At 43.8% G+C, this 27,672-nt stretch overlaps 1 protein-coding gene across 1 annotated transcript in view; it reads right to left on the bottom strand.

The window, feature by feature from the left end:
- Positions 1 to 27,190, bottom strand: part of SUSD3 (sushi domain containing 3) — a 49,244-nt gene extending 22,054 nt beyond the window's left edge. The window contains exons 1-2 of the mRNA XM_077924911.1: positions 26,447 to 27,190; positions 967 to 1,155 (exon numbers count right to left, since the gene is read on the bottom strand). Coding sequence (XP_077781037.1) covers positions 967 to 1,155; positions 26,447 to 26,534 — 277 coding nt within the window. The 5' untranslated portion in view covers positions 26,535 to 27,190. The remainder of the gene's footprint in view (positions 1 to 966; positions 1,156 to 26,446) is intronic.
- Between the last annotated feature and the right edge of the window lie 482 nt (positions 27,191 to 27,672).

Below are 27,672 nucleotides of genomic sequence, written 5' to 3' on the forward strand. Positions count from 1 at the left end.
AAGTACAAGGGTAAGCATTTATATCCCTCATAAAGCTCTCAACAACCTTTTCTTTGATGGTAGCTGGTAATATCAGAATGTGACTCAAGTATTCTTGCATATGGTAGTACCATATTTGTCCATCTATAAGACGCCCCCTGTTTTGGGGGCCTCAAAATTTAGAAAATAGGGGGGGATTGAGCTTTTGGGGAGGATTATTTAGGGGGGTGTTGAAAATGGCTCACCTGCCAGAATGCAACACACAACCGCTCGCGTCACTTACAATTGCTGCTTATGATCTCGGGCTCGCACTTTGTTCTGACGGGTGTGCGGTTTTTGGCATCTGCCCCCCCCCCCAACAATCACGTGGCCAATCACCGCTTAAAAACTTGGGCTTGCGCTTCGTTCCAGCGGGTGAGCGATTTTCGGCATTGGCCGCTTGATTGTTGTGGAAGGGGAATCCCAAAAATCGCTCACCCACCATAACGCAGCAGACAACCACTCGCTTAGCAGCTGCCTGATCGCCGCCATTAGCCCTCCTGCTTGCCGCTGCCACAACCAATAGACAGCTGCCTTTGTCGCAGCAAGTGAGAGCGTGATTGGCGGCCACTGGCAGCGATCGGGTAGCTGATAGGTGGCTTCTGCAACACAAGCGGCAATTGTAAGCGATGCGAGCGGTTGTGTGCTGCATTCTGATGGGTGAGTGGTTTTCGGCATCCCCCCAACAATCAAGTAGCCAATCTCTTACAATCTTGGGCTCGCGCCAAAAAACCATTTGCATGTCCCCCTCAGCACTACTTATGTATAAGACGAGCCTAAATTTTGAACCTCATTTTTGGGTCAAAAAAGCTCGTCTTATACACGGAAAAATACAGTAACATTCATTATCTCTGTACACATCCATCATCAGCTTTGCCAGTGTTATGGATCAACTCGGAAAAGATAAGGTAAAAGAATTGTCCAAATCAGTTGGGGGAAAATACTTACGTTTACAAGAAGGAATGTCTGCTGTCCACTGTGTGCTGTTTCCTTTCCAAATGCATGTGACAACCCCTTGTCCAATCAGCTGGTGTTCTGCAGAACACTGGAATGTTATTACTGTGCCAACGGTGGTACCATTGCCATGGATTATCTGTGATGTGCCAAGGTGAGGTGGGAATATTCGGCTGCATTGTCCTATTAAAAGGAGAGAGTAAATAGCTGCTATGCTTTTATCAGCAGACCTGAAACATCTTTGGCATTAGCCCATTCCCATATTACCATCAGATTAAAATGGCCATTAATATCTGGTGCAGAACAGTGAAGACACACATGTGCACTATAACCCCAAAATTCCTGCGTTCAGATCAACTCAATAGCACGCACACACGTACATATACACACAAACACTGGGTGAGGCTAGCCTCTCAGCCTCAGTTTCCCATTTGCAATAGGGAGATAATGTGCTGCCCTACATTACAGAGTTGGCAATAAAGATTACTCAGATGATGCATAGAACTGCTTTACATGCTTGAAATGTGCTCTATAAATGCTAAGTAGTAGCATTAGAATATCAGAGATGAGGGAGAAGATTTACTAGCTCTCGATCTCAGCTACGAAAAGCAAACAAGCTAACTGGATTGTAAGTGCATACAGGGATATGTTTTTGAGAAAACGTGCATAGGATTATGCTGTAATTCAGTTTAATTGAATGTAGTGCTTGGTATAAATACTAAATTGTATAACCACGGCATTTATTTCAAAGGTTTTAGTATTGTGGCATTTTCTTCTGTTCTGGGATTCACTTGAATAGCGACCTCTTTCATTCTGTACATATTAGGCCCGTTTTTATGAAGATTAGGGTGCTCAAGTCTCCAGTTGCAACACCAGCATCTTCATCACCAGCAAAATAAAAATGAAAGACTGGTACAGGAAAACCATTAGAAGTGTTAGACAATTACATCCAACTCATTTCCCAGTTTAAAATAAGTCGTGATCTTCTCGTTCCGTTTAATTAGAGGACACTTATCAGTAAAATTGATCACAGCAGTGCAGCGCATTCAAAATGAAGATACCATTAGAAGCGTTCTGCTCCCATGAACCTTTTTACACCAACACTGCCAGCCAGCCCCAAAAGAGCAGCCACTGCAACAATCCACCCCTTACTCTATGTCCTTGGCGTCACTAGTAAGTACACTGTTGGCAGCAGTCACGGCCATTACTTCAGCTGGAGAAACCCAGGATGGAATTTATCACTACATCAAATCTCCCAGTACAGCTGTTTACTATACTACTGAAAGAAGAAGAAGAAAAGGCAGTTACGACAAATGGGATCAACCAGTTTATGAAGGAAATCTTATGAATTTTGATGGAACTTGATCCTATGTTCAATATAAGCCACATTATATAATATATATTGGGAGGATAGGTGTACACATAATGTGAGGTCCCACAAGAGTTGTAGGGTTGTGTCTATATAGGTTTCTTCAAGATGAAGAAGTCCACAGCCTAAGGAGGGGTCTCCGATCACAGGTGGGGTGGTGTCAGTGAGGACAGTGGTGACAAGAGATATGATCTCTGATGAAAGAAGCAAGATTAGCCGTCACATAGCAATCCAAAAACTCAAAAAGGGGAGCAAAGTGTGAGTCTAAGACAGGCTGGAAAGGAAGAGGAATTAAGAGTATTCTTCTAGGTCAGATCCTCAGAAGCTGTTCAGACTGAAGAACTGAGAAGCATCATGGATGTCAAGAATCAGACCTGCTGGCTCCAAACCAACAAAAGCTTCATAAATCAGCCACACACATATCTGACAGGAGTGGGGTGGGGGCCACTCAGGGTGGCCAGTTCTGAAGAGAACCTCACTCTCTGCACTCTCATTTTCTGTAATGTGAATGCACAACCAGGCTGAGTAGGACAAAGTACTATGTTGACTGGTCCTAACAAAGAAAGCTTTATTGATTTGAGGAATGGGGAGTAAACAGAGGGGAAAGAGGGAAATCAGATGGGTGGACAAAAAGAAATTAAAAGATTCCAACTGTTCTTCCTAGGGCTGATTGCTGTGCAGAAAATCTTGAATAGTACTGATTTAGATAAATGTAGACAACACTCATCACAACATATTAAAATGACTTGTCAAATGGCAAATTATTGTCTGGAAAATGATGTCCATGAGGTGGCATGCTTGATTTTTTATCTGTTGTCATTTACCTGAAGTCGTATTTGTAGAGTAATTAAAAAGTATTGAGCTTGTAGGCTTTTCTTCCTGAGCCATGTATTTTCAAACGTTACCTTCTCCTGATCCCTTCAAAGAGTGCTTAGGACTAGTCAGTCGATGGCCCATTAAGCTACGTGTCCTTTGCCTGACAGGCCCTTCCTGCCCTAATAGTATTACGTCATTACTACTTGTATGTGTGGACTAGATTAAAAGGGGAGCCAATTTGTCACGAAGGGTGTGTTTTCGAAGATTTAATACCTGTGTTCAAAAGAGCATCTCAACATTTAAACGTCTATCTGAAAGGTGTTCCAGTGACTTAGCTCTCTGATCTAGAGACAGCTTAGAATCTTCCTTGATCAGACTCAGTGTTTCTTCCCTGGGACTGAGTTGGATTCAAACACGCCAATGAAGGCGCCCATGTGTCCTACTTTACAGAGGGCAATGCTCTCTTTGAGGGACTTCTCTCTGAAGGCTTGTCTAGTCCAGGTCCAACTGAAAGATAAAGGACCCTAAGATGAGAGAGTAGGGAAGGACCTTGAAGTCGCCCATCAATATCTCCATCTTCTTTGCCATGGTGAAAGGTATTGTATTTCTGCTAATTGTCAATAACTGCTTCTAAATTTGCATAGATACATACATTGCTTTGTTTCTTAAAAAATGTTTTGGGGTACTCTCATTTTGACTCAAGAAAATACCATTTTGTACTTCAAATCGGGGGAAATAAATACAGTAAATTACACAGCTGACAGCTCACAGTAACTTCCACATTAGCATGAGGTTGTGTGCACTAACATCTTCCCGATTCCTCTGCTTGTGTCTGAGACTCAGGAAACACCGGGCAAGGAAATGAAGCTGCCATTGGAGGTGCAAACTACGAAACTGACCAATCACCATGCTAGATTCCATGTCCTACTTCACACACTAAACGCTCGCTTCCGTCTGAGACTCAGGAAACACCGTGACAGGAAATGAGGCCGCCATCGGGGGTAGCAACAGAACTGAAGATTCACCGTGCTAGAGAAGAAACTAAATTTTTAAAGTTTTTTCTCCTGTTAGATTCACAAAATGTTTGGGGGTACACGTACCCCTGTGTCCCCCGAGAAAAAAGCGCTGGATACATATAAATTAGCAAATTTACTGCAATCCAGTGCCTCATTTGCCCTCTTCTTTACTGGTACAGTTCCTCTTCCTTGTGGTTATCCTGAATCCAACTATCCCTGTTTGTCAGGCATTGTCCCTATTTATTAGTCCCTGGTAAAACACTGTCTCAGCTTTTTCCTTTTTCGCTGTCTTTATCTTCTGTCTGCACTTCACAAGAGCTGTCATTTTTCAGGTTTCAGTTTCCTCCCCAGGGTCATCTCTAGAAGTTATATATCCGAGTCGGTGAATGAAGACATTTTGGCTTCAGCTCACATGTAGGCCAATGGGCATGCGTGAATACCAAGGCACCATGCAGTGCACAGCCAGACTTACACAAGCATACACACGCACACACACGCACACACACAGAGCAGCTGTCTTGAATACTGATCACATATGGTAGAAAATGTGTTTTTCCAAGTATCTCTTTAACACCTTCCTGGGTTTTCTCTGGTGGAGCACAAAGAACTGCAAAGAGAATGAAGACTGAATAGAGAAAGTGGAGGAAAGCCAGGAAGGAGAGAAGGTAGCCTGGGCAGTGATCCTTGGGAAGTGGGGCGTCACAAGGATGTCCCCATTTTCACCTGTGACATATTGGAAGGTAGATACCAAATGCTACATCAGCATATCTTTTGCATTGGAATCTCACGTTATGCTCAAATTTATTTTTCACTGAAATGCTACCAGGCGCAAACTTGAACAGGAGCACATGATGGGAAGAAAGGATTAACTATTCCCAACACCATTCGCTCTTCCAAATGAACTGGCAGCTGCCATGGTTTGTATTTCAAGAAAGGAAATACTAGGAGGCAAATCCTTGGGTCCTGTCATAACATGTGGGGGGTGTTTTGAACCTCTGGCTGCTTTAGTTGGGTAATGAGAAAATCATTTTACAAAACGTTTGCTAAGCAGAGTCATTGGACAGAATCAGTTTTCCATAAAGGCTCACATTTTATGGTTGCTCATTAGTCTTAAATGATTACATATTCTTGGTCATCGTCTGAAAAACCAGCAAACTTTGCTTTGTCTGTTAACACAAGCCTAAGCTTATTCTAGTTTGAAGGTTGAATTGACACTTAGGGTGTGCTTAAACTTGCTTTGTGATTCCCCCTACACACACACATTCATTTGCATCCAAAAAGGCCACTTTAGAATAGATGGGGCCAGATAATATTAGCCTGAAATAAGGGGCAAGCTGAAATGCTTGCACTGATGAAACAGTCTCCTTAGCGCTATGCTGAATTCCAACCTACAGTTTTATACAACAAACTTTCAAGATACCAGAGTAAACATCCTTAATATTGAAATCTTATGGATGTATATTCAGAAGTAAGCACCACTAATTTCAAAAGTTTTGAGCCTGAGACCAGGTTACTTTAATAATCCCCTTCTCTCACTTAAATCTCCCCTGGATCTCCCCGCCTTTAAACATAAATGTGACCTTTGGCAGGGTCTTTACAGTTGTGGCACCACACCTCCGGAATGTTCTCCCTGAGACTTGCCTGGCACAGACTTTGATTTTTTCCCCTTCAGATAAATACATTTTTTAAAGTTTGAATCCAACTCACTGTTCTTGTTTTAATCTCCGCTGCTAAAGATTTTGTAATGTTGTACTTACATTTCAGATTTTATTAGCTGCTCTAAAACTTCATTTTTTAAAAACCTAGAAAAAGGTTTATTTTAATTTGAAAAGCGCCATGTACATTTTTCAAACCAATAAGTTAATAAATAGATTATAAGTTATATATGTGAATTCTTTATACACAAAGAAGGAAAAGTTAAGAGTGAGCAGAGTTTTAGGGAGAACGCCATATATATTCCAGATACTGAAAAATGAACAAATGAAATCTACCAGGACTTAAATGAGCTCAAAACATAATCTCATCCTGTGCAATGCCTGTATGATTTGCATAGTAGGAGTACTTCTTAGAAACACTTACCATATGGTTTCACTGCTGGTAAGCTGTGGATTTAGCTTTGTTGATGAGAAAACAAAAGACGAGAGAGCAATTTCACAATACCTACCTATAAAACATTTGTATGGTACCAACAAAAAAAAGGGACAGAAAAAGACAAATGGAAAAAGATGGGCAATTAATGGAAGAATAACACTAATTAAAATCCTAATTAGTTTGCGGAAGTTTAATTATAATAGACACAATAGGTTGCACCCAAAAGTTGCATGACCAGAAGAAGGCTGCTCACAGAGCTGATCTTCCTAGACTTTCCTCTCTCCTTCAGTCCTCCTGTGCCCTCTGAAAAGTATATTCTAGGAGGAGGACCCACAGGACCAATGAGGAGCTGCACAGGAGTTTATTCTTATTACTATTATTAAATTTGTATAAAGGCCTTCATCATTTGATCTCAGGGCAGATTCAGTCCAGTCTGCAACCCTCTCAGCTTCTCAGTAAGCAAATATCTGTGTTGTTTTAATTTAACGTCTTGGAAGATGTGTTATTCCAACCTGACTTTAGCAACCATCGCTCAATTACCAAATTCCAGGCACTTTAAAAGATTATATCTATGGTGCGCTTTTGTGGATTAGAGCCCAAGCAGTGCCAAGTGTTATCCTTAGCTGGTAGGGGAATGCGCGCACACAGATGCAGGGTAAAGGAAAAGTAACCACTAGGTGTTGGGGAGCAGAGACTCTTAGTAAAAAAAGTAAATCCAAAAGGCAAGGCAAAAGGTGTCAGTATTATTTGCACGCAGAGCCCAAACACAGACGAGAACAACCCATTGATGATAATGCTATCCTACTCAGCGTTGCAGGACCAATTCTGTGGAACTACCTCCTGGTGGAGATCAGACAGGTCAAACTTCAGGTGCTTCATCAAGTCCTTTCCATTTCAGCAGGCATTTTAAGGAAGATTATTACTACTACTACTACTATTATTATTATTATTATTATTATTATTATTATTATTAGTGCCCTGCCCATCTGGCTGGGTTTCCCCAGCCACTCTGAGCAGCTTCCAACAAAGATTAAAAATACATTAAAATGTCACACATTAAAAACTTCCCTAAACAGGGTTGCCTTTTTTATTTTATTATTACAGTACTTTTAAATTGGTTTTATCCACCGTATGCTTTATGTAACCCTTCTGAACACCACTTAGAAACCCTTGTGCCCCTGTGGCATAAAAACGGCTGAAATAAACAGACAATATATTACGCCACCATTGAGCCGCACAAATTGCACGGTCTTCATGGATAAAGGTGATAGGGGCGAACTTATTTGCTTGTGCAACCTCAAATAATTAGCTGATTCCTAGGATTTGCCACAGTTAGAAGGGTACATGCCCAGCTCGCATAGCCCCATGGGGGAGATGTTATTCACCAGGCACTCCTAATTTCACTGGGTTCTACTGCTGTTGGCATAAACACAATTTCACGCAATAGCACAGTTTCATATTGTTCTTCAACCATAGCAAATACATTGTATCTATGCAGATAATCCTCAAATCACATCGAGCATTATGAGGAAATGTTATCCAGCTGAACCAGCAGGTGTTAGGTAGGCTATACATCTGAGCAAATAATTAAAAAGTTATCTTCTCAAGACAATTTACTACAACAGGGAAATCTCAATTTCACATCCACAACACAGAGGCTGTGTACACACTAACCATTTTGTAGCACAAAAATGTATGTATTTATTTTTTCTCAATCCCGACGCATTCACACTTGTCCTCAACATGCTGTTTTCAATGTGGATGAATTCTAGAGACTGCCTTCCACAAGGGTGGGTATGGTTTCTTGACTGGCATTTGAAAATCCTCCCCTTGATTGGGTTATTCATGCCTTTCCCACCCTGCGCATGGGGAATGAAGAAAGAGTAGCAACTGCAGACTTGGTATATGCCCATTCACAACATCATTGGGTAGGAGTGGACACTCATACACACATCCCTATTGCCAGTACTGCCTACATCTGTTTTCAATGCAATGGATGCATGGTGGGGTAATGCAGAGTCAATCAGAATGAAAACAGTTTCTCAAGAAGTGCTTTTGGGGGCAGAAAAATATGCAGTAGATCTCTAGATTACATGAGTGGACTAGGTAGAACAAAGGAGTACCCAGTTTCCATTGACTCTAGAATAAAATGTAATAGGTGTAAACAGCCAAAATCTTTGGGGCCTGTAGGTTACTTAGTCTAAGTCAGGCATAGGCAAACTCGGCCCTCCAGGTGTTTTGGGACTACAACTCCCATCATCCCTAGCTAACAGGACCAGTGGTCAGAGATGATGGGAATTGTAGTCTCAAAACATCTGGATGGCTGAGTTTGCCTATGCCTGGTCTAAGTCCACAACTGATGCAGAAAATCCAGAGTTAGAGGAATCCCGTCAGATGGCTGACCCAACTTTTGCTTGAAGACTTCCAGCAAGGCTGAACCCACTACCACTCTAGGAGGTAATTGGTGTCATTTTGGAAGAGCTTGCCCCTTCAAAAACAAAAATGGGTCTGGAAAACCTCAAGCCCAGGGGCTGCATGTGGCCCTCCAGGCCTCTCTGTGTGGCCCTCTGAACTACCCTCAGGCTACATTCCTCACCATTCCTGCTTTGCTCCATCCTTGAGTGTTTCTGCCTGTCTAGAATGTGTCCTTGAACTCCGTTAATGCGTCTTCCTTGACTGGAAGAAAGGGTAATGAGGGCTGTGTGAGTAAATTAGTATTTGTTGCTCCAACCACTTTGGCTTCTGGCCCTGCTCATGTGACCCCAGAAGATTGCCTAGAAGGTCCTGTGGCCTTCAGGCTCAAAAGAAAGTCCTACCTTCCCTGCTCTAGAAGTTTCTCCCAATGTTCAGGTGAAATCTGTGCTTCTGTATTGTAAGCCTGTTATGAGCTAAGAATCTCTTTTAAAAAAAAATTAGTATTTCAACTGAAAGAGAGACTAGTGCATCTTCTCTTGTCAGAGTATGTGGAATCTAACAGGGAGATTCTTTCCTGTGTCTTTTATGTTACTTTCTGAGGAGTGGGTTTGTTCCTTCCAGCTGCTAAGTTTTATTATGTACATCAAAGCCAGATGTTCAATAAGATGTTGTTCTCTGTCATGGAGCAGCATGGAAACTGAATCTTCCTGTCCTTCCTTTGCTGAATTCAACCGTTTGAAGAAGAAAAAAACAGCCAAATTAGTCTATTTAAAGATGAAAACCTCCGAATGCCTCAAAACATCCATCAACAGCATAGAAAAACTGACTTATAATAAAACACCTCAGATAATTATAGAGATGGTCTAATTAAAGGAAATCCAAAAGGTGTTATGGAGTTACATCTTGACTGTTATTTTCTAGTTAAAAATAGGCTGCAACGGGTATTGTCGGAACAATTATGCTTCTGTGCAATGCCATCTGCAAATCTGAATTACTCACAGAAGAGATGTAAAGTGCCCATTCTTTCATTCATTTCTTTTGCAATTAACATATATCACTAGTTGCTAACTCTTGAGTTTTCTTCCTTTGCTACTGGGGACAATTTAATCACGTTATATACTTTCAATCATTCCACTGTAAAGTAAATAGGGAGTAGAAAGATGAAGTATTTACCGAATCACTTAATTTCTGTGCTTTTAAACAGAAAGTCTAAAGAGGATTGAACTGAAAACAAGCTCTGAAACAGAAGAACACGACTGTTTGTTTATCATCCTAAGAACCAGTACATGGACTTGAAGCAGAAGTATTTTCCCCACCCCAAATATCAGCACAGTCTAATAGCCCAATGAGATGATGGTGGAAGACCGCAACCTAACCGCAACCCATTGACTGTCCACAGAGCATCCATGGGTTATAATGAATGTCACAAGAGTGGACCTTCCTCTTCCTCCTCTTGGGTTCCCCAAGAATCCGGAGCAGATTAGGAGTTGTGTGTGTGGTTCATAAGGGACAGAAAGAAGCAGATGTTGCATTCAATGGGCAGTAGATCAAGGGGCCGTAGCAACTAACCTATGATGGAAGGTTATAATTGTGAGCCTTAAGCTCCTGCAGAATAAGGCACCAGTCGGAGTAGACAATAGTGAGTTGGGTGGACAAAGAAAACAATCTGACTTCATATAAGGCAGTTTCCTATGGTCAAGTGTCAAACAGGAGCCCCACCCCTTGGGACTGTTTTTTCCCCCAGGGATCACTGCAAAAGGCAATGAAATCGTTAATGGGCCAGTGTGATCCTTGATTGGTTAGTATTGTCTATATTGCCTGTAATCTATATTAGAAGTGCTCCCCCTACTTCATTTGCCCTCAAAGACGTCAGGATATAGCCAAATCTGATTGGATTACTAGCACAAAGGCATCACCATCCAGTGTCCAGTTTATTTAGGGCTGCCATACATCCAGAATTTTCCAGACATAGCCGGTATTGGCCCGTCAAAAATGGTATCTGGGCAGAATTATCTAAAAGTGGCAAAAATGTCCATATCGGAAGTGTTGACTTTTTTCCGCAATTTCCCCCCCAAATAGAAGAGTTTGGATTTGATATCCCGTTTTATCACTCCCCTTCAGGAGTCTCAAAGCAGCTAACAATCTCCTTTCCCTTCCTCCCCCACAAGAAACACTCTGTGAGGTGAGTGAGGCTGAGAGACTTCAAGGAAGTGTGACTAGCCCCAGGTCACCCAGCAGCTGCATGCGGAAGAGCGGGGAAGCAAACCCGGTTCACCAGATTACGAGTCTACCACTCTTAACCACTACACCATACTTCTCTCTTTTTTGTTTTTGAGATTTTGCAGAAAAAGCTCAATAACTTTGGCCAAAAACAAATTTTCACTTTTTGAAATATAGCAAGCCCAGTTTATTGGATAATGGCACTCAAGAAGAAATAAAACTGATTATTTTTTAAAAAATATATAAAGTGGCACTGAAGCACCACGAGAAAATGGGAACATATAAGTTGCTACTAGCAGCCATGAAGAAATGCAGGATTAAAGATTAAACACAGGGATAGGGCCAGACACCCCAAATTTCTGCTTCTGAGGCAAAAAGCAAACCTGAAGAACATTTGGCTCAGCCCTAATCATTATTCTCTACCTGTACTCATGAATAGCCTCTCATTTGTTAAATGTGTGCAGCCAACCATGCTACTTCTGGAGACAGTGCCAAATGGTACCTATTAACTACAACCCATATTTTCGAATGGAAGCAGCAATGAAGAGAAAAGTTAACTTTCCCATGCCCTTAGTGAAGCCGACATGTTATCTGGGGATAATGTTTAAATAATGTTCAACATTTCCAATAACCGTAAAAGAGTTCCATTAAAAGTGTCACAGCACTCAATACAAAAAAGCAAAAAAAAAAAAAATCCAGTCTATGCATTTGTGAGGCATGTATAACTTTCTCATAAAAATTCTAATCTTAACCTCCATCTAAAGATCTTGCTGATGTATGAATCAAGCCTCAACAGAGAAACAAGGCTTTTCACAGCCTTTTCACAACCATTAGTTTTGGTTCTATGTGTGCAGAATGCAAAAGTGGCAGAAATCCCTCACATTACTAAATATGTTTGCATGCATGTGTAACTCATGTATGTGAAATTAATTCATTATTAATTAATAAGTTTGTTACTTAATTCCACAGGAAGCCATTAGCAAACAACATACCACAGCAAAATCCAGCTACAATTAAAAAACTTTGAATTCCCATTGATTTCAATGAAAAGAGTTAAGCGCACACTTAAATCTCATTGAAATAAATTGAAAACTAGAGTGTTTAACTTCAATTTTCAAACTGTATCATATTGAACATGCAATAAATAAATATTACACAGACCCACATCTTGCCAGCTCACCAAAAACAAAGCACACCTACAAATGAAAAAATTAAGGACACACACTTAAATATCTCCCGTTGAAAGATATTTCATGTTAGATCCTCTTTCCAACCTGTACAATATTCCACGTACAACAGACAGACAAACATTACAAAGGCAAACAGATCAATCTCCAACTTGCCAGCTCACAAAAACCACAGTATTGGGAAGAAAGATGTCAAGAGAGTGAACAAGAATGTCGAGCGTCCTACACTCATTTCACAGGAAAACATATTTGATGTGTGTGTGTGTGTGTGTGTGTGTGTGTGTGTACACACCCACATCCCAGAGGCACTGACTTGGTCCCCAGACTCTGGGTGCCCAACAACACACATGCACAACATGACATCACGATGACATGACATCACATCACATCTGCCTCCACCGTGGGGCTTATGTTGGGGCCCACTGTGGTCGTGGATGTGCTTCTACGGTGGCGGGGGGGGGGGCAGCAGAGCATGGGTGCCCACAGTCCCATGGAGATGGCGTTTCGCCACCCCACACCCTCCCACCACTGCAGTGACCAGGCTAAGGCCTCCACTTAGGCCACACACACACCCTGGGCACACGTCCGTGGCCACAGTAGACCCCAACAGAAGCCCCAAGGCGAAGGCCCCGGCCTAGTCGCCACCGTGGAGCCAGAGGTAAAGCAGCAGGTAGTGGCAATGGGTGGAGGCCAGGCACCCACAGTGAAAATTTTGTGGGTGCCCAGGCATCCAGGGCCTCCTGGAGTTCACACACACACACACTGCATGCATACCATTCTTTTAAGGCACATCGTTCCATCATGCACGCACAATAAATTATGGGAACTGCAGTTCATTAAGGGTGCTGGGAATTGTGGCTCTGTGCTGGAAACTACAGTTCCCAGGATTCAGAGGGGCTGTGTGTGCTTTAAATAAATGCATAGTGTACACAGCCCCAGGGATGCTATAAGGTACCTAAAGGGAACAATGCATATCATAGGAGCCAAAGAACCTGCCTTATAATGAGTAGCACTATTGGTCCATTAAGCTCAGGGAATCCTGACTAGCAGCAGTGCTAGCCAGACCGGGAATCTTTTTCAAAACTACCTGGCAGTGCCGAAGACTGAAGCCAGAACCTTTTCTAGGTCAAGCACATGCTCTACCACTGAGCTGCATTTAAAAAATGGCAAGGCAGCTAGTATGTCAACTTCCTTCTTCTATGCCACCTCTCAGTCCAGGCATGAGGATCTCTGATACTCACCTCTCCAGTATTCAGAACAAAAGGTAACCATAGCAGATTTTCACCATGAAAAGGAAGGACCTTCTCAGTAGTAAAGGAAGCTACAACCATGGGGTTTGGGATCCAGACTTGCTGGAGACAGGGTGGCATCAATATGCCTTAAATTAGTCATGGTTTCATTGGGTGTCCTCTTAGCATGACCAAGTCTAGATCTGCCCCATTGTCCAAGGTTGGTTTAGAGGACAGAGGCAAGCAGCTCAGGATGGCTGAGGGTCTGAGGAAGGCCGGCAGACCCCAAACTGGAGGATACTGAAATCCAGGAAGGGACAAGGAGTATTAAATGGGGGTTGAATTGGCAGAAAGGGCCCAAGACAGCATCTCAGGAGTAGCTTTATGGAATCTCCTGCCTTTTGTTGCAGCACACACACTTTGTATAACCAGCGTTAGCAGACAAAACAATCCTTCACCTCCCCCTCAGAACTGTCAAAGCAGGGAGGTGTGGACATTTGTATGGAAAAGGCTGCCCATTTCCCAGTCCTTCTTTGAGCAGACATTACCTTCATAAATTATCCAGCATTTCAAACCAGAGCATGGTTTATGTTCAGGTAGCTCACTGAACATGCTCAGCCAGTTTGGTCCAGAGGAGATTATATATTTTTTAAACATTACATTTACTAGCTGCTTGGCACGTTATCAAAAAAAAGCTGTCATAGTCATCAATTTGTGCTGTCCTGCAAGAGGCATATTTTGTTGTCACGGTGCTGTGCTTAAACTAAATCTCAGCCACAGAAAAAGGGTGTGCTGGGGAGAAAAAGAAAATATAAAGACAAGCAACAGACTATTGATACCAAGTGGATGTTCTGTCTCTATGAAACACAAATATCAACAGATGCATTTATTCCACCCTCCATACCAGTTAGAGCCAGCTGTTAATCAGAATCTAGAAACTTACAGCAGGGATGAGGTCCCTGTACCCCTCCAAATACTTGCTGCACTACAGCTTCCATCACCCCTAACCATTGGTCATGCTGGCTGGGGCTGATATGAGCTGGAATGTCAAAGGTTCACCATCCACATGATTTAATATTTGGAGGGTCACAGGTAACCCACACCTGGTTTAATGTATGCACTACTGGGGCGGGTGACAAAGGGAAGAACAGAAAATATTATCAGAACACACACAATGTGAAAACTTCTAATAGTTTGCATTTGTTTTGCTTTAACCTGTAGACCTTGGAGCTGCAAAAGATGTACGACATGAAAACAACAGAAGATCCTAGTCTTAACAACCAAGCTTCTTTCTTTCTGGAAGAGAAATAGTAAATCTCACAAGCCCACTTTCTAAGAAAAGAGTTCCACAGGGCTTCCTTTTATTTCAACTTTTTACAACATGGAAGCTATTATATTCGAATGCTGTTCAGCACCCCAAATAACGCCCATGGTGCATCTACAGAATCTCACAATGGCAACATGACCATGCTCGTGCAAGAGTGACATGACATCCGTCAGACTGGATCGTGCCAGACGAGGGAAACGTTCTCTGTGGGAGGAAGGTGAAGATGTAAGCCAGTTTTTCATTTCTGAATTTTCAAGCTGACCCAGCTCAAGGCTAAGCGAGGCTCATTCTTTTCACACCATTTTGACCTCCATTACAGAACTGCTAGAACAGAAATGTACTTTACTGAACCCAGAGGAGGTGGCCACATGAATTCCTGCACTAAAACCATTAAAATAGTGGAAGCACAGGAGTGGATCAGTTCATTTTATGACAGAAACCAAAAAGCTTCACCAGAACAGGAAAGGTAACAAGAGCTGTACTTTTCATCGCAGAGAATTAGTAAATCTATGGTCTGTTCTTCTGAATGATCTGCAGTAGCCATCACTGGGTATCGTGACCAATTAGTCAGCCATTCCATCTTTTAACATGAACAAGAGCATTTGTACATATTTATTTACTATGCCAGTTCCTCCAAGTTGTTCAGAATGGTGTACATTATTCTTCCTTCCCTTCTATTTATTCTCACAACAACCTTTTGAGGGTGGGTTAGGCTGGGAGGTGGTGATTGATCTATTAGTACCACCACACTAGCACTATTCATACAATGGCTGTTCTTACTACTAATATGTAGGGGGGGTGCTTTTTGCACTATGAATACAGAGCCTTCGTGTTTACAGTTTGCTCATGTCAGAATCATGTGGGCAGTCAGTTGTATTGACCAGAGAGGTGGACATCCGGCTGGACTCCCGCCCAGAAATCTACATGAAATGCTTGTACATGCAATAATTGTGCAAATCATATACATTTAAGCTTGTACAATTAAGCAGATACCATTTCAGCTCCCATCAGCCCTGCCCTATGCCTATGAGATGGGATTGTAATTATAGCATCATCCAAAATAATACGGCCAATGCATGTTCAGGTGATCCTACCCTGTTGAAAATCGCACACCAACCTTGGCAGGTAAATGTTGTGGCAAACGTGCGAACACTGTTGTTTGGCAAGGCAGGAATATGCATAAGATAACCGGGAAGCCTTTGCACATCCTACAAATGATTAAACTGCCGTGCCCAAGCTTTTGCTCCCCTGACCCTGGGGGACGAGGGGAATATGACAGGGATCAAGCACAAGTTAAGCTTGTTTATCACTGTAATGAAAAGAATGGCAAAGCAAAACGCTGCAAATTAGTTCTAACAGACTTCCTCGGTTAATGTAGCAAAGCAGAGATGGCCCTCACCTTTTCAATCAATATCAGCACATCTGCCTAGAAAACAAGAGAGGCAAACCCGAATTGTGTCTGATTACTTGCTCAGTACCAATTCTAACCTCATGTTAAACTTAAAAGATAGCTAATCTAATTCTTAAAAACAAACAAACAAAGAGATGGAGAGAATATGACTTTTGAGCACTAGCGAGCATTGGGGTGCCATCACTCAGCTGACTCTGGTTGGACACATCACAGCTGCTTAACAGGAGATAAAGAGAGAAGGGAGGTGGATGTGGTGCAAACACACTGGCAGGAGTCTGGACTGACTCTGCAGGCACATTCACACTGTGCCAGACTCACCACCACCTCCCTCTGTACCTCCTAGTAAGCAGCAGCAAAATGACCAGCCAGAGGTCAGGTGTGTAGTGCTGCCTCACCACCCCATCCACAGCTGCTTTCTAGGTGCTTCTCAGGGTCGAAATTCAGACTACTATCACAGGATTTATTATATATTATGATTTCAGCCACACACTCCTTGTTTGGGCCTTGCTCATATGTCTGACTCTGATGGTGCTTCACATGTGTATGTGTTTATTCCTGTGTTCGTGCAGCATGTGATTTCCATGAGCAAAGTGGTCATCATCGGCCAAGCACCACAACTAGAACTTTCCAAAAGTTTCACAGCATCTGAAGCATGAGGATTTTCACACAACTCTGTCAAGCACCCCACTTTTTCAGTTCTCAAATGATGATAAAGTAGAAAGACAAGTTTTTCATACATTGTCTAAAGAAAGTATTGAAGAGTAAGGCTAAGGCAGGTGTGTGTGTGTGTGTGTGTGTGTGTGTAATGGAACTTGTGACAGAATGTTGTGGTGTGGACTACTTCTATTCTGCCATACCTCCTTCCACGATACTCCATTCCATTCCCTCACTCCTCCATTTTCGGCCTCCCACCAACATCACCCAGCATTCTGTGGCCGCTAACCATGTGTTCAGTCCTTATTGAGATGTCTTTATTTATTTATTTGGTTTTATTTCACAAACTGTATATACCACTTCATTGTAATGAAACGTCCATGTGGTTTTTCCAAAAGGAATAAAATACAGTGGTACCTTGGATTAAGAACTTAATTCGTTCTGGAGGTCCGTTCTTAACCTGAAACTGTTCTTAACCTGAGGTACCACTTTAGTTAATGGGGCCTGCCGCGCCACCACCATGCGATTTCTGTTCTCATCCTGAAACTTAACCCGAGGTACTATTTCTGCGTTAGTGGAGTCTGCAACCTGAAGTGTCTGTAACCCAAGGCACCACTGTAAAATGATTCTAATAATATAAAATTATCAGTAAAAACAACTATTTAAAACATTAAAAAATAATCAAAATCTACAATTAGCTAAAACCAGGTTAAAACGCATTAAAATGTTCAATATGTCTGGATTGGCTTGCCTAAACAAAAATGTTTTTAGCAGGCATTGAAAAGAGTACAGTGAAAGAGCGTGCTTGATGTCAATAGGAAGGGAGTTCCAAAGTGCGTGTGTTGCCACATTAAAAGACCAATTTCTTACAAATGTGGAACAAGTATGATGTGACGCTTGAAACAGTGCCTGTTTTAAGGCTTTAAGGGAGTTTTTTTCCCTTCCCATATCCAAGCCGGCTGATACGGCCCTCTTGTGCATGCACACATTGCACAGTGCCATTTTCATTACGCAAGGATCCACACCTGGAGCACCAAAGTCATGTTAAGTATATGTCATATTAATTCTTTCCACACAGTCAACTATCCTTTGTGGCAGATTCTAGCTGAAGCAAGGATATGCAGCCCGCCTGGTGTGCTCGCATTTTATATTGCAGGTAATATATTACTTATATCCTGGCTTTGATCTCTTCGCTCGGAACGGGGAGGACGGACATTGCTAGAAGCACAGTTCCCTTGACCTTTTCATGGCTGAGCAGCAGCCAGCTTTTTAAAGTGCAGATTTGCGGACCATTGCTTTTGGAAACACTGATGTCCGAAAAGGGATTCACAAAGTTGCTCAGGTCTGACTAAGGCAGAAAGGTAGGCAAGCGCCTTGCAAGGTGAAGTCTTCGCTCACCCCCACCTGCCCACACTTTATCTCTTAAGCATTTCCCACAAGGTAACATCACTGAAACAAATCATTTACAAGCAGCTGGGCAACACAGAGAGAGAACCCTGTCCTTTATCCTTTACCTATTAATTCTGAATCGCTGACAAAGCCTTTTGCCCTCTTCCTGTGAAGAGGAGGCCCAGTTTCAATGAGAATCATTCCCATCACCTGATGAACTTTACTCAAGATACTCTATGGATGCAATGAGCATAGAATGGACTTGCCTGGTTTTTTGTTTGGGGACGGGGATGCTATCTGCCATATTGGTAGGAAGGCATCCTTGGCTGTGACCCATTGATCTGTCCAGCTCAGGGCTGTCAGCACTGACTGGCAACAGCTCTCCAAGGTTTCAGAGAGGAAGTCTCTCCCAGCCCTAACTGGAGACACCAGGGATTGGACTTGGGAGCTTCTGCACACAGCATAGATGCCCTGCCATTGAGCTATGGCTAGTTCTGTGGAACCAACCACCACATCAGCCTATGCAACGAGAGAGAGCCAATTTGGCTGTGTTCAAAAGATATCACAAACCCCTTTGTTCCCTTCACCTGTCTTCATACAAACACCGCTGCAGAACTTTGGAAATCGCTGCCGCTAGATGCAATGGTGGCCACCATCTTAGGCAGCTTTAAAATGGGATTAGACAAATTTATGGAGAACAACACTATCAATACAGCTGCTAGTCTTCATGGCCATAAGGGTCAGAGGTAGCATACCTCTGAATGCCAGTCACCGGAGGAGCCATAGTACGAGAGGGATATTGCTCTCATGCCCAGTTTGTGGGCTTCCCAAGAGGCCTCTGGGAAACTGAATGCTGAACTTAGAAAAGGCCTCTTGTTATGCTCCAAAATGCAGAACTCCAGTGTCCATTAGTATGCTGGCTAAAATGGGAGTGCCTGGGAATTATTAATAGTTTTCCAGCCAGATTAATTACCCTGCTTCTACCTCAGGCCTCTGGTCTGCCTAACTAATAAAAAAGCAATCAATGGCTATTGTAGAACCTTGAATTAAAGACTGATTGAGACTTACATTCTCTTAATTCACTCCAGGGTCTGTGTCTGAGGGGAATAAAGTCAGGACTCAAGCAGCTCCTCTATAAGGGAATATTATATTGTTTTACTCAGTGTTTTTCTTCTAGAATAAAAGGTGCCGGTACTCACAAGTTGTTACAGTACGTGCCATGCTTTTAACCAGTGCCTTTTCTTCTAGAAAAAAAAGGTGTTGGTACTGTGTACCCTTGAGTACTCCAGAAAAAAGCACTGGTTTTACTTCTGGAGACTGGCAATTTGAATGTCTTTGCCTGCTGCTGTGAGTTCTCTAGTTAAATGACTGGTGATTTCTGGGAGTGATCGTAAAACCATGGAGCTGGAATGACCTCAAAGGTCACCTCATCCAATCCCCCGTTAATGCAAAAATACAGAAGCAATTTTTTTGTGCTTTTAGCTTTTGGTCAGTCATTGTTTTGCAGTGAAATTGGGTCTCTTGGCAGTAATGGCAACCAGAAGGTAAATGGCCTTTGCTGTAAGAAATGACAGGACTGTGACAATTATGCCTATACATAAAGTGGGGACTCTAGACCTTTCGCGCAACTCAGCGCCAGGAGGGGACATTTAATGCAGCCTAAGACAGTGTAAATGGGCGCACTTTCCCCTCACTAAATTCCTGTCCAATCTGCTTTGTCTATGAATAAGAAATTGTTTTACATGTGTAAAATTTCTGTTATAAATGGTTTTCAGGTAAATGAAGTTATTTATCGGCAGTAAGCATTTCACACAGAGAAGCTCCCATGCAGTCACTTCAGGGATACATATGTGTGGTCTACCCTCTCATACACAAACACATTTTTATGGCTCTGCAGGTCTTTCCAAATAATAAGTCCACTCCAGGATAATCTGTCTGTTCACCCAGCCCCTGAGCAAAGAAGCTGAATTTCTAAGTGTGCTCTCAATCCTGACATGATTTCTTCTATCGTTTTATGACAAAAAGATTTGAGCATCTATCTTGACTAGATGCCATAACTGTATTTGGCAAGGGAAATCAGAGGGCCCAGCCCACTCCCTGTATACAGTTTCTTTCAAATTCCTCATGACAATTCATTGCTATTGGTTTTACAATCCAATTCACATGGACTGAGCTATCACTGTGGATTGCCTTAAGGCAACATGGTGCTTCCCCAACGTTGTTGGACTGCAGCTCTCATCATCTCTGACCTTTAGCAAAGCTGGCTGGGACTGATAGGAGTTGTAGTCCAACAAAATTTGGAGGAAACCACACTGACTACCCATGTCAATATGCAGGGGGCAGAGTCTTGAACTTGACAAAGGGTTGTTAATAGCCCGGGGTATTCTGGCAATGGGTCTCCATTGATGCAAGACCACTTAGGAATGTTCTGAATGTTCTGAATGTTCTGTGACGCGGCAGCTTAAAAAGCCAATGCAATTCTGGGCTGCATCAATAGGAGTATAGCATCTAGATCAAGGGAAGTAATAGTGCCACTGTATTCTGCTCTGGTCAGACCTCACCTGGAGTACTGTGCCAGTTCTGGGCACCACAGTTCAAGAAGGACACTGACAAACTGGAACATGTCCAGAGGAGGGCAACCAAAATGGTCAAAGGCCTGGAAAGGATGCCTTATGAGGAACGACTAAGGGAGCTGGGCATGTTTAGCCTGGAGAAGAGGAGGTTAAGGGGTGATATGATAGCCATGTTCAAATATATAAAAGGATGTCACATAGAGGAGGGAGAAAGGTTGTTTTCTGCTGCTCCAGAGAAGCGGACACGGAGCAATGGATCCAAACTACAAGAAAGAAGATTCCACCTAAACATTAGGAAGAACTTCCTGACAGTAAGAGCTGTTCGACAGTGGAATTTGCTGCCAAGGAGTGTGGTGGAGTCTCCGTCTTTGGAGGTCTTTAAGCAGAGGCTTGACAACCATATGTCAGGAGTGCTCTGATGGTGTTTCCTGCTTGGCAGGGGGTTGGACTCGATGGCCCTTGTGGTCTCTTCCAACTCTATGATTCTATGAATAGGGAAAGCTGATTAGAAGAGGGAACAGGTGGGCATAGTTTTCTCCCTAGGTAACTTTGATGCAATATAGGTCTCCATAGGTGTGTACATCTATGAATTTATTTTTGGAGACACACAGAGAGAAAGACAAAGAGATTAAGAATCATAGAACCATATAACTGTAGAGTTGGGACACCAAGTGTCATCTAGTCCAACCCCCTGCAATTCTACACGCGGTCACCCATCCAGTTCGAAACCATACTGGACCCTGCTTAGCTTTGCAAATGTGCTAGCAATTTTACTGCTGCACTATTAGAGGCTGTCTATAAAGAGCATTCTGGAATGCTGAATGCCTTTCATTACTTGATTTATTGCCTTCTATTACAAAGGTCTGAAGATGACTTACAGCAATGCAAGAAAGTAAAATATAAACATTACAAACAGTAGGGCCCGAGGGCCGCATCCCCTTCTGGGCAAGCTTCTGAGGGCCACACACCAGTGGTGAGAAGGGCCAGACACAGACAAAAACACCTAGTGTGTGAAGAAATGCCAGAAGCCTAGAGATAGGGTGTATGATCTGGGTAGGATCCTAAGGGTCAAGCCTGGGGGACCTCATTTCACACACACCCTGGCCTGATGTTTACCATCCACTAGAATATAATAAAAAGCTCTGATGTGAGGTAATGAAGTTGGCTGTTTTTGGAGTTCAACCTGTATACTGGTAAATAAACCCAAACACCACAATATGCCATAACCCCATTCTCTAGGACACCAATGCTTGGTAAAAGCAGCACATCTGAACTTCTCATCCCTTGAAGAAGTTGTATGAGCGTAACATTATGGACTGTCGTCACAGCCCTGCAGTAGGCTACTTAACTACAACCAGCAACAATTCCTTCTAGAAAAGCATGGTGCATTGCACAAACCACCCCTGACACACAGACACACATCATCTATGACCACCAATGTAAGCTGTTTCAAAGGGCTGACAAGCAGAAGGGCAGCCATTTTCTTAGAGGAATTTTGAGGCACCTGACAGGAAGAGCTATGGACTGCACTCTCCTGACACCGCAACATATTTAAGGGGTGTGTGATATTTGTTGGGAGAGGGAAGCGTGCCCACCACTGTGCATTTCTGTTTGAATAGTTTCGTAAGTGAGGGCAGAACAGCAACATAAGAGAGAGATGCCACTTTTCATACAGATCACTCTGTCGCTTCAACTGCCAGCCTCCCAGCACCTTTGACTGATAAGCTGTATGGGTTCAGTGAGGCAGCCAACCTGGAACAGGCCGTTCTTCTTAGTGTACGGCTCCCTTGGTGGTCCATTACTGTACCATAAATAGTAAAGTAAAGCCCACGGAATCAGGCTTTATGTGAGCAAAGTAGATTACATTTCTAATAGCCTTGCAACAAAACATACAAGTGAAAAGAAGGACGTGAAAGACAGGTGCACTCAGTGCTGCTGCTCCGGGAGCAAGAGATTTAGACAGGCAACTTCTGCCACTGGCACAAACGTTTGGGCTGTAAATGGGGAACAGAAGACTTCCCCGTTCTTCATATTTATCTGGGCTGCAAAAATAAATGTAAGATATCTATCTTGGTAGCGTTACATTTTTACGTGATCAGGGACCTGTGGATTTCTCCAGCAATATATACTTTTAACGTTAGAGAATATGCATTTGCAGCTTTGCAAAGATGTACATCTTGCAAAGCTCATTTATAAGTCTTAAGCATGCTGAGGGAATTTTCTGAACTAAATGATGTTGACATGCTCCCCTTCTTTTCCATAGCATTTCCTCTAAGTAGAGTCTTGACAGATTTTCAGTACAATTCTACAACACAAGTGAGCCTTTTCAAAAATATATGGTACAAACACCAGCTGCTAAATAACTATTATGAAATGACAAGCAGAACCTGCAACAAAACATTGCCATGTGGAGTGCTCCTGTTCGTTGTTCCAGTCAAGCCAGCCATGCCCCCCTTCACAGTACTCCATTCCACTGTTTCTCCACCATGGTTTCCCATCTCCTCCTGACTGTCAGTCAGCATTCAGTGACAGCACCCAGTCTTCACTGGACTGCTTTTGGGGTTCCCCACCTCACTTTGGGGTTTCGCCCCAAAATAGTTTTATAGTTCTGCAAACTTGGGGGCTTCCCTGACCCTGCTGACACCTCCATCTTGTGTGTGGCCATATTGGCTTCAGAACATCAGAAAAAGATGGAATGTTTACTTCAAAACTGAAACTGCATTAAGGGGAGCATCATTTGCAAAAGGTTTGTTTGGTTTTAGCTGAAAATATTGAGATGGCTTCTGCTAAAAGAAAAGGACTGGCACATCCTGTACCCATTCATTTTGATGTTCAGTGAATGCTTAGCATTGCACTCAAAATTCCAGATAGCAATAAAAGCAGGGAAACTGCTTTATTTTATCATCCTCATCATGAACTGCCCAGCAGGCCATTCCTCCCAGTTCCAGATTTTGGAAAGCGCAATGAATCCTCCGTTTTAGCTCAAGGGGATAGGAAATAAAGTTTACTGCTGCCGCGAATGGATGACTTCTCAAGAGAGCTGCACCACAGCGTCAGTTTCATTTTCTCCTAAGTATAAAGGAACTCATTATTGACTTTCAATACATACTATTGTCCTATTCTCCGTATCACGGTGTGTCTGCAAGCACATTCCACTAATGACCACTGAAAGTGTCCTTGCCGAGAAATCCTCGCTCTGCGTGAGGCCAGCTTATTGCATGACCTCAGCTGACATCACTTCCCTCTTTACAGTAAGAATTGTAAAGGAAGCAGAAATGAGTGGTGCACCAGCAAGAGGGAAGTGAAGGGTACGATTTTAGTCTCTTTCAAAGGATGTGCATTCTGCTCTGCTCAAACTGAGCTGAAATCAGCAAGTCAAAATAGGTTTCTCTTTATTGCCTCCTCTACTAAAAGACAATGGGCAGCATTTGTTCTAGACACTAACAAGCTGAGCAGCAAAGTTAAATCAGGGCCAACTACATGTCACTTGGAAGCATGCCAGTTTTGTTTTCTTTTTTAAAAAAAAATAGTAGACACAAGAGGGAATTTTCATCCAGGAAGAGCAACAATGGGAGCTTTTCTAAGGCTAACAGCAATGGGGCAGGGAAAGCAAGTTTCATTGGGACTGTGGCCGGGGACTGAAAAGTTAATCCTTCCCTACCTGAACCTGATGGCCTCAATGGAAATCAATGGGGGGGGGGCATGTTCACTGTTACATTTTTAAAAGGAAACCCCTGACATGCTTTGAAGTAATGCATTTACTGGGTAGTTTTCCCCTTGGTGATTTCTTAGTTCTGAATAACAGTCGTATCCGGCCAAAGATACACACGTCCGAGTCCCTAGATGTGCCTAGATTTCCCCTATCAAAAGCAATGAATCCCCCCCCCCCAAAAAAAAATCTCGCCTGGTACATTTAGCATTGAGTATATCACTTTAGGATGCCATCACGATGAGCATATATTTTTAGGATATCCTGAAGGGTGCCCAAATCAAAAGTAAGTTGCTTCCTCTGAAGATGAGGAAGAGAAAAATCCTCTGTAGGTATACTAAAGCCAAAATAGACATTACATGAAAACTCTATTATTAGATTGCCCATCGTCTTTCTTTCTTTTCTTTTTTTACATTAAAGAAGCTGTGGGGGCTTCACATTTGACTGGAGCAGTGTCAGTGTTGGTGATTTTACACACACACACACACACACACACACCATTTTCTCGTTCTAAATCACACTCAACAACCTGCTTTTAACTCTAGAGGGGGATGTATCTGCAATTTCTTTCCTCCAGTGGGCTAACAGCAGCTTGGTTATCTTTTTTTTTTTTTGTTGGAGATGGAAAAGGTTAGATCAGGAAAATAGTGGAAGGAGAAAGCTTCCACTTTAAAGCAAGAACCGTTATGGATTTTTCACATAATGTGTATTTTTGGCCCTGAAGTCAGCTTCATTAAATCTGAATTTAAATTCAGAAGCTAGTTCCTCTTCCAGGTAGCCGGATTGGGCAAACTACAGCACAGGCAGATATATTATCCTGCACCTTGCTTTACTACGCCTAAGTCACTCCTCTGATCTGATATGGGTTACCCAAAAATACAGCCTGACGCGCATGTCAGATTTGGGGGGCTCTTGATAGGTTCCAAACACTCCCACCAAAAGCTCAATCCAACATTTATTTCACTGCAGGGAAATGTTTCCCACACAGGAGAAGAGTCGTGCAGGATACATACAGCACAGGATACCTTGAGTGCCTTTGAAATCTGCATCCTGATTGATCTCTCTGTGAATCTGGAGGTGGTATTGCAGACAACTCACTGTCTCTAAACTTCTCCCTAAGTCTATAAAATAAGAAGGTGGCCTGTCTCATGAGGCTGGGGTAAATGAGATAGAAACAAAAGAATTTCTTATACAGAATGTCTTATACAGAATAGTACCTTTGATCCATCCACTGGCTACAAGAGAATAGTAGCTGCTCTCCAGAATTATTTCCCAGGGTTGCCTAGAGAGGCTGGGGATTGAACCTGGGACCAAACGCAAAGCAATTTGCTCCTTAGAAATGTTACAGAGTTTGGTTAGGCCCGTTTGAGGATGAAAGACCCCTGCAGGGCTTCAGGAGTGAGTCTCTGAAGGATCTTCCTGACCACTAACAAACTTTGCATTGACTCAGCCCGCTGGTCAGTGCAACCCAGCACTGTGTATTCTGACAGGCAGCAGTTCCCCAAGGGCTCAAGAAAAGATCTTTCCTACCAGCCACCTCTGAACTTTTAAGTGGCGCTGATGGCAGAAGATGAACTCGGGAGCCTGTTCCATTCATGGCTTGCGCCTGAGCGGTGGCTCCTCCGCATCACGGAACAGCAGCAGGGCTCAGCCCCGGAACCTGTTTCGGCGCCAAGGTTGGAGTTTAACAAGCAACGCTCCAAACCAGAGCGCCTCGAGGCATCTGCAGAGTGCCCATCCTTCAGCATCGTGCAGTCATAAGGACGACAGATCCCTCAGAAGAGCAACCCTTCCAAAGGAAACCTGGGGCTTCTCTTTTCAGGGGTTTCATCATGCCTACAGGGAAAGTGTGCGGGCGGGGGTTGTCTCTCTCGGGGTACCTGCCCAAACCCAGATCCCACACCTGGCTGGGCTTTCCCACCCATACAATCCAAGACCTCTTCCCTTGCCCCCCCCCCCAATTTTGTGTCGTTGCGCCCATCTCAAGCGTCAGGCAGCGCAGCACAGACCCCCCCTCCCCGCCCCCCTTCCAGGCGACCCTCAGCTGCCAAGACGGCTCTTTCCTTACCCGTGTAGTTATTCTGGGGATGGTTGCCGTCCTCGCGGATCACCACCGTCCTTGAAACGTCGAGGATCGAGGCAGTCGCCGTTTGCATCTCTCCCTCTCTGGACCCTTCGCGCGACCCTCGGGGCGCCCAACCTAGAATGTGTGCGTGCGTGTGGGAGGGAGGGAGGAGGTAGTACAGCCCAACGGTGAGTGCAGCAGCTTCAAATTGGAGGTCTTCCAGCCCGCCGGCCTCTGGCTCTTCCTCCGGCAGCCGAGGGATCCAGGCTTGCAGGGGATTCCGAGGAAGGGCTGGCGGCGTCGCTTGCAGGCAGAGGATCCCGCGAGGGTGCCGTGGCAGAGGGACCCGATCCGTTCCCCGCGACTTCTCGCCGCCCAACTGCCGCCTCGCACTTCTCCAACGGCGTCTGGCTCGCAGCGAGCGAAGGACGGTGCTGAGCACCTGAAGACCCCGCCCTCCTCCTCCTCCTCCGCCGCCGCCGCCGCCCCCCGCCTCTGGCCCGCTTCCCCCAACCTCCTTAGCCGAGATCAGCAGCGCGGAGCTGCAGATGGCAAGATCGGCTGGGCTCCTTCCACTTCAGCCACATGCTCAGGGGCTGCGCGGGCAGCAGCGGCGACGCCTCCCTCCCTCGGAGAGCTGCCAGCAGGCCTGGCTGGAGGAGGAGGGTCGCTGCCCCGTCTGCTTCCACTACTAAGGCTGCCCGGGGGAAACGCATACGGGTCGGGAGGTGAGACAAACAGGCAAGTGCCTGCTGGGCCGGATGGATCATAGGCGCTTCGTGGGAAGGTTGCCAGGCTGATCTGGCGCAAAACGCAGACCTGCCCGATCTTCACACGTGGCTGAAGTTTCTTACTCGCGTGTAAGAATATCATGGGTGAAGACATCAGGAGAAGGCTTCCATCAGGCACGTGTCTCTGTGCCTGGGTGTTTACAAAAGCACGGATTTGTACTTTGTGCTTATACTTTGCACTTCCTTTAGGAGACTTGGCTTTCAATTTTAATTTTTTGCCCATATATTAAAAACGCCCCAACGTTAATGAGTGAAGGGTGCTGAGATCCTTAGATGTGCACCTACTCGCACTTTAGAAAACGCCTCTGTGCAAATTACCCCCCAATTTGTGGAAAGGAAGAAAAAGGAAGAGTCAAGGGCAAAGAAAATGAATGAGGGGAAAGTCAAGAACCAAGGAGGATAAAAATGGTGTGCAATAAAGAGGAAGCATCGGGAATC

Source organism: Podarcis muralis, chromosome 2 (assembly GCF_964188315.1).
Source record: "Podarcis muralis chromosome 2, rPodMur119.hap1.1, whole genome shotgun sequence".
Taxonomy (NCBI): Eukaryota; Metazoa; Chordata; class Lepidosauria; order Squamata; family Lacertidae; genus Podarcis; species Podarcis muralis.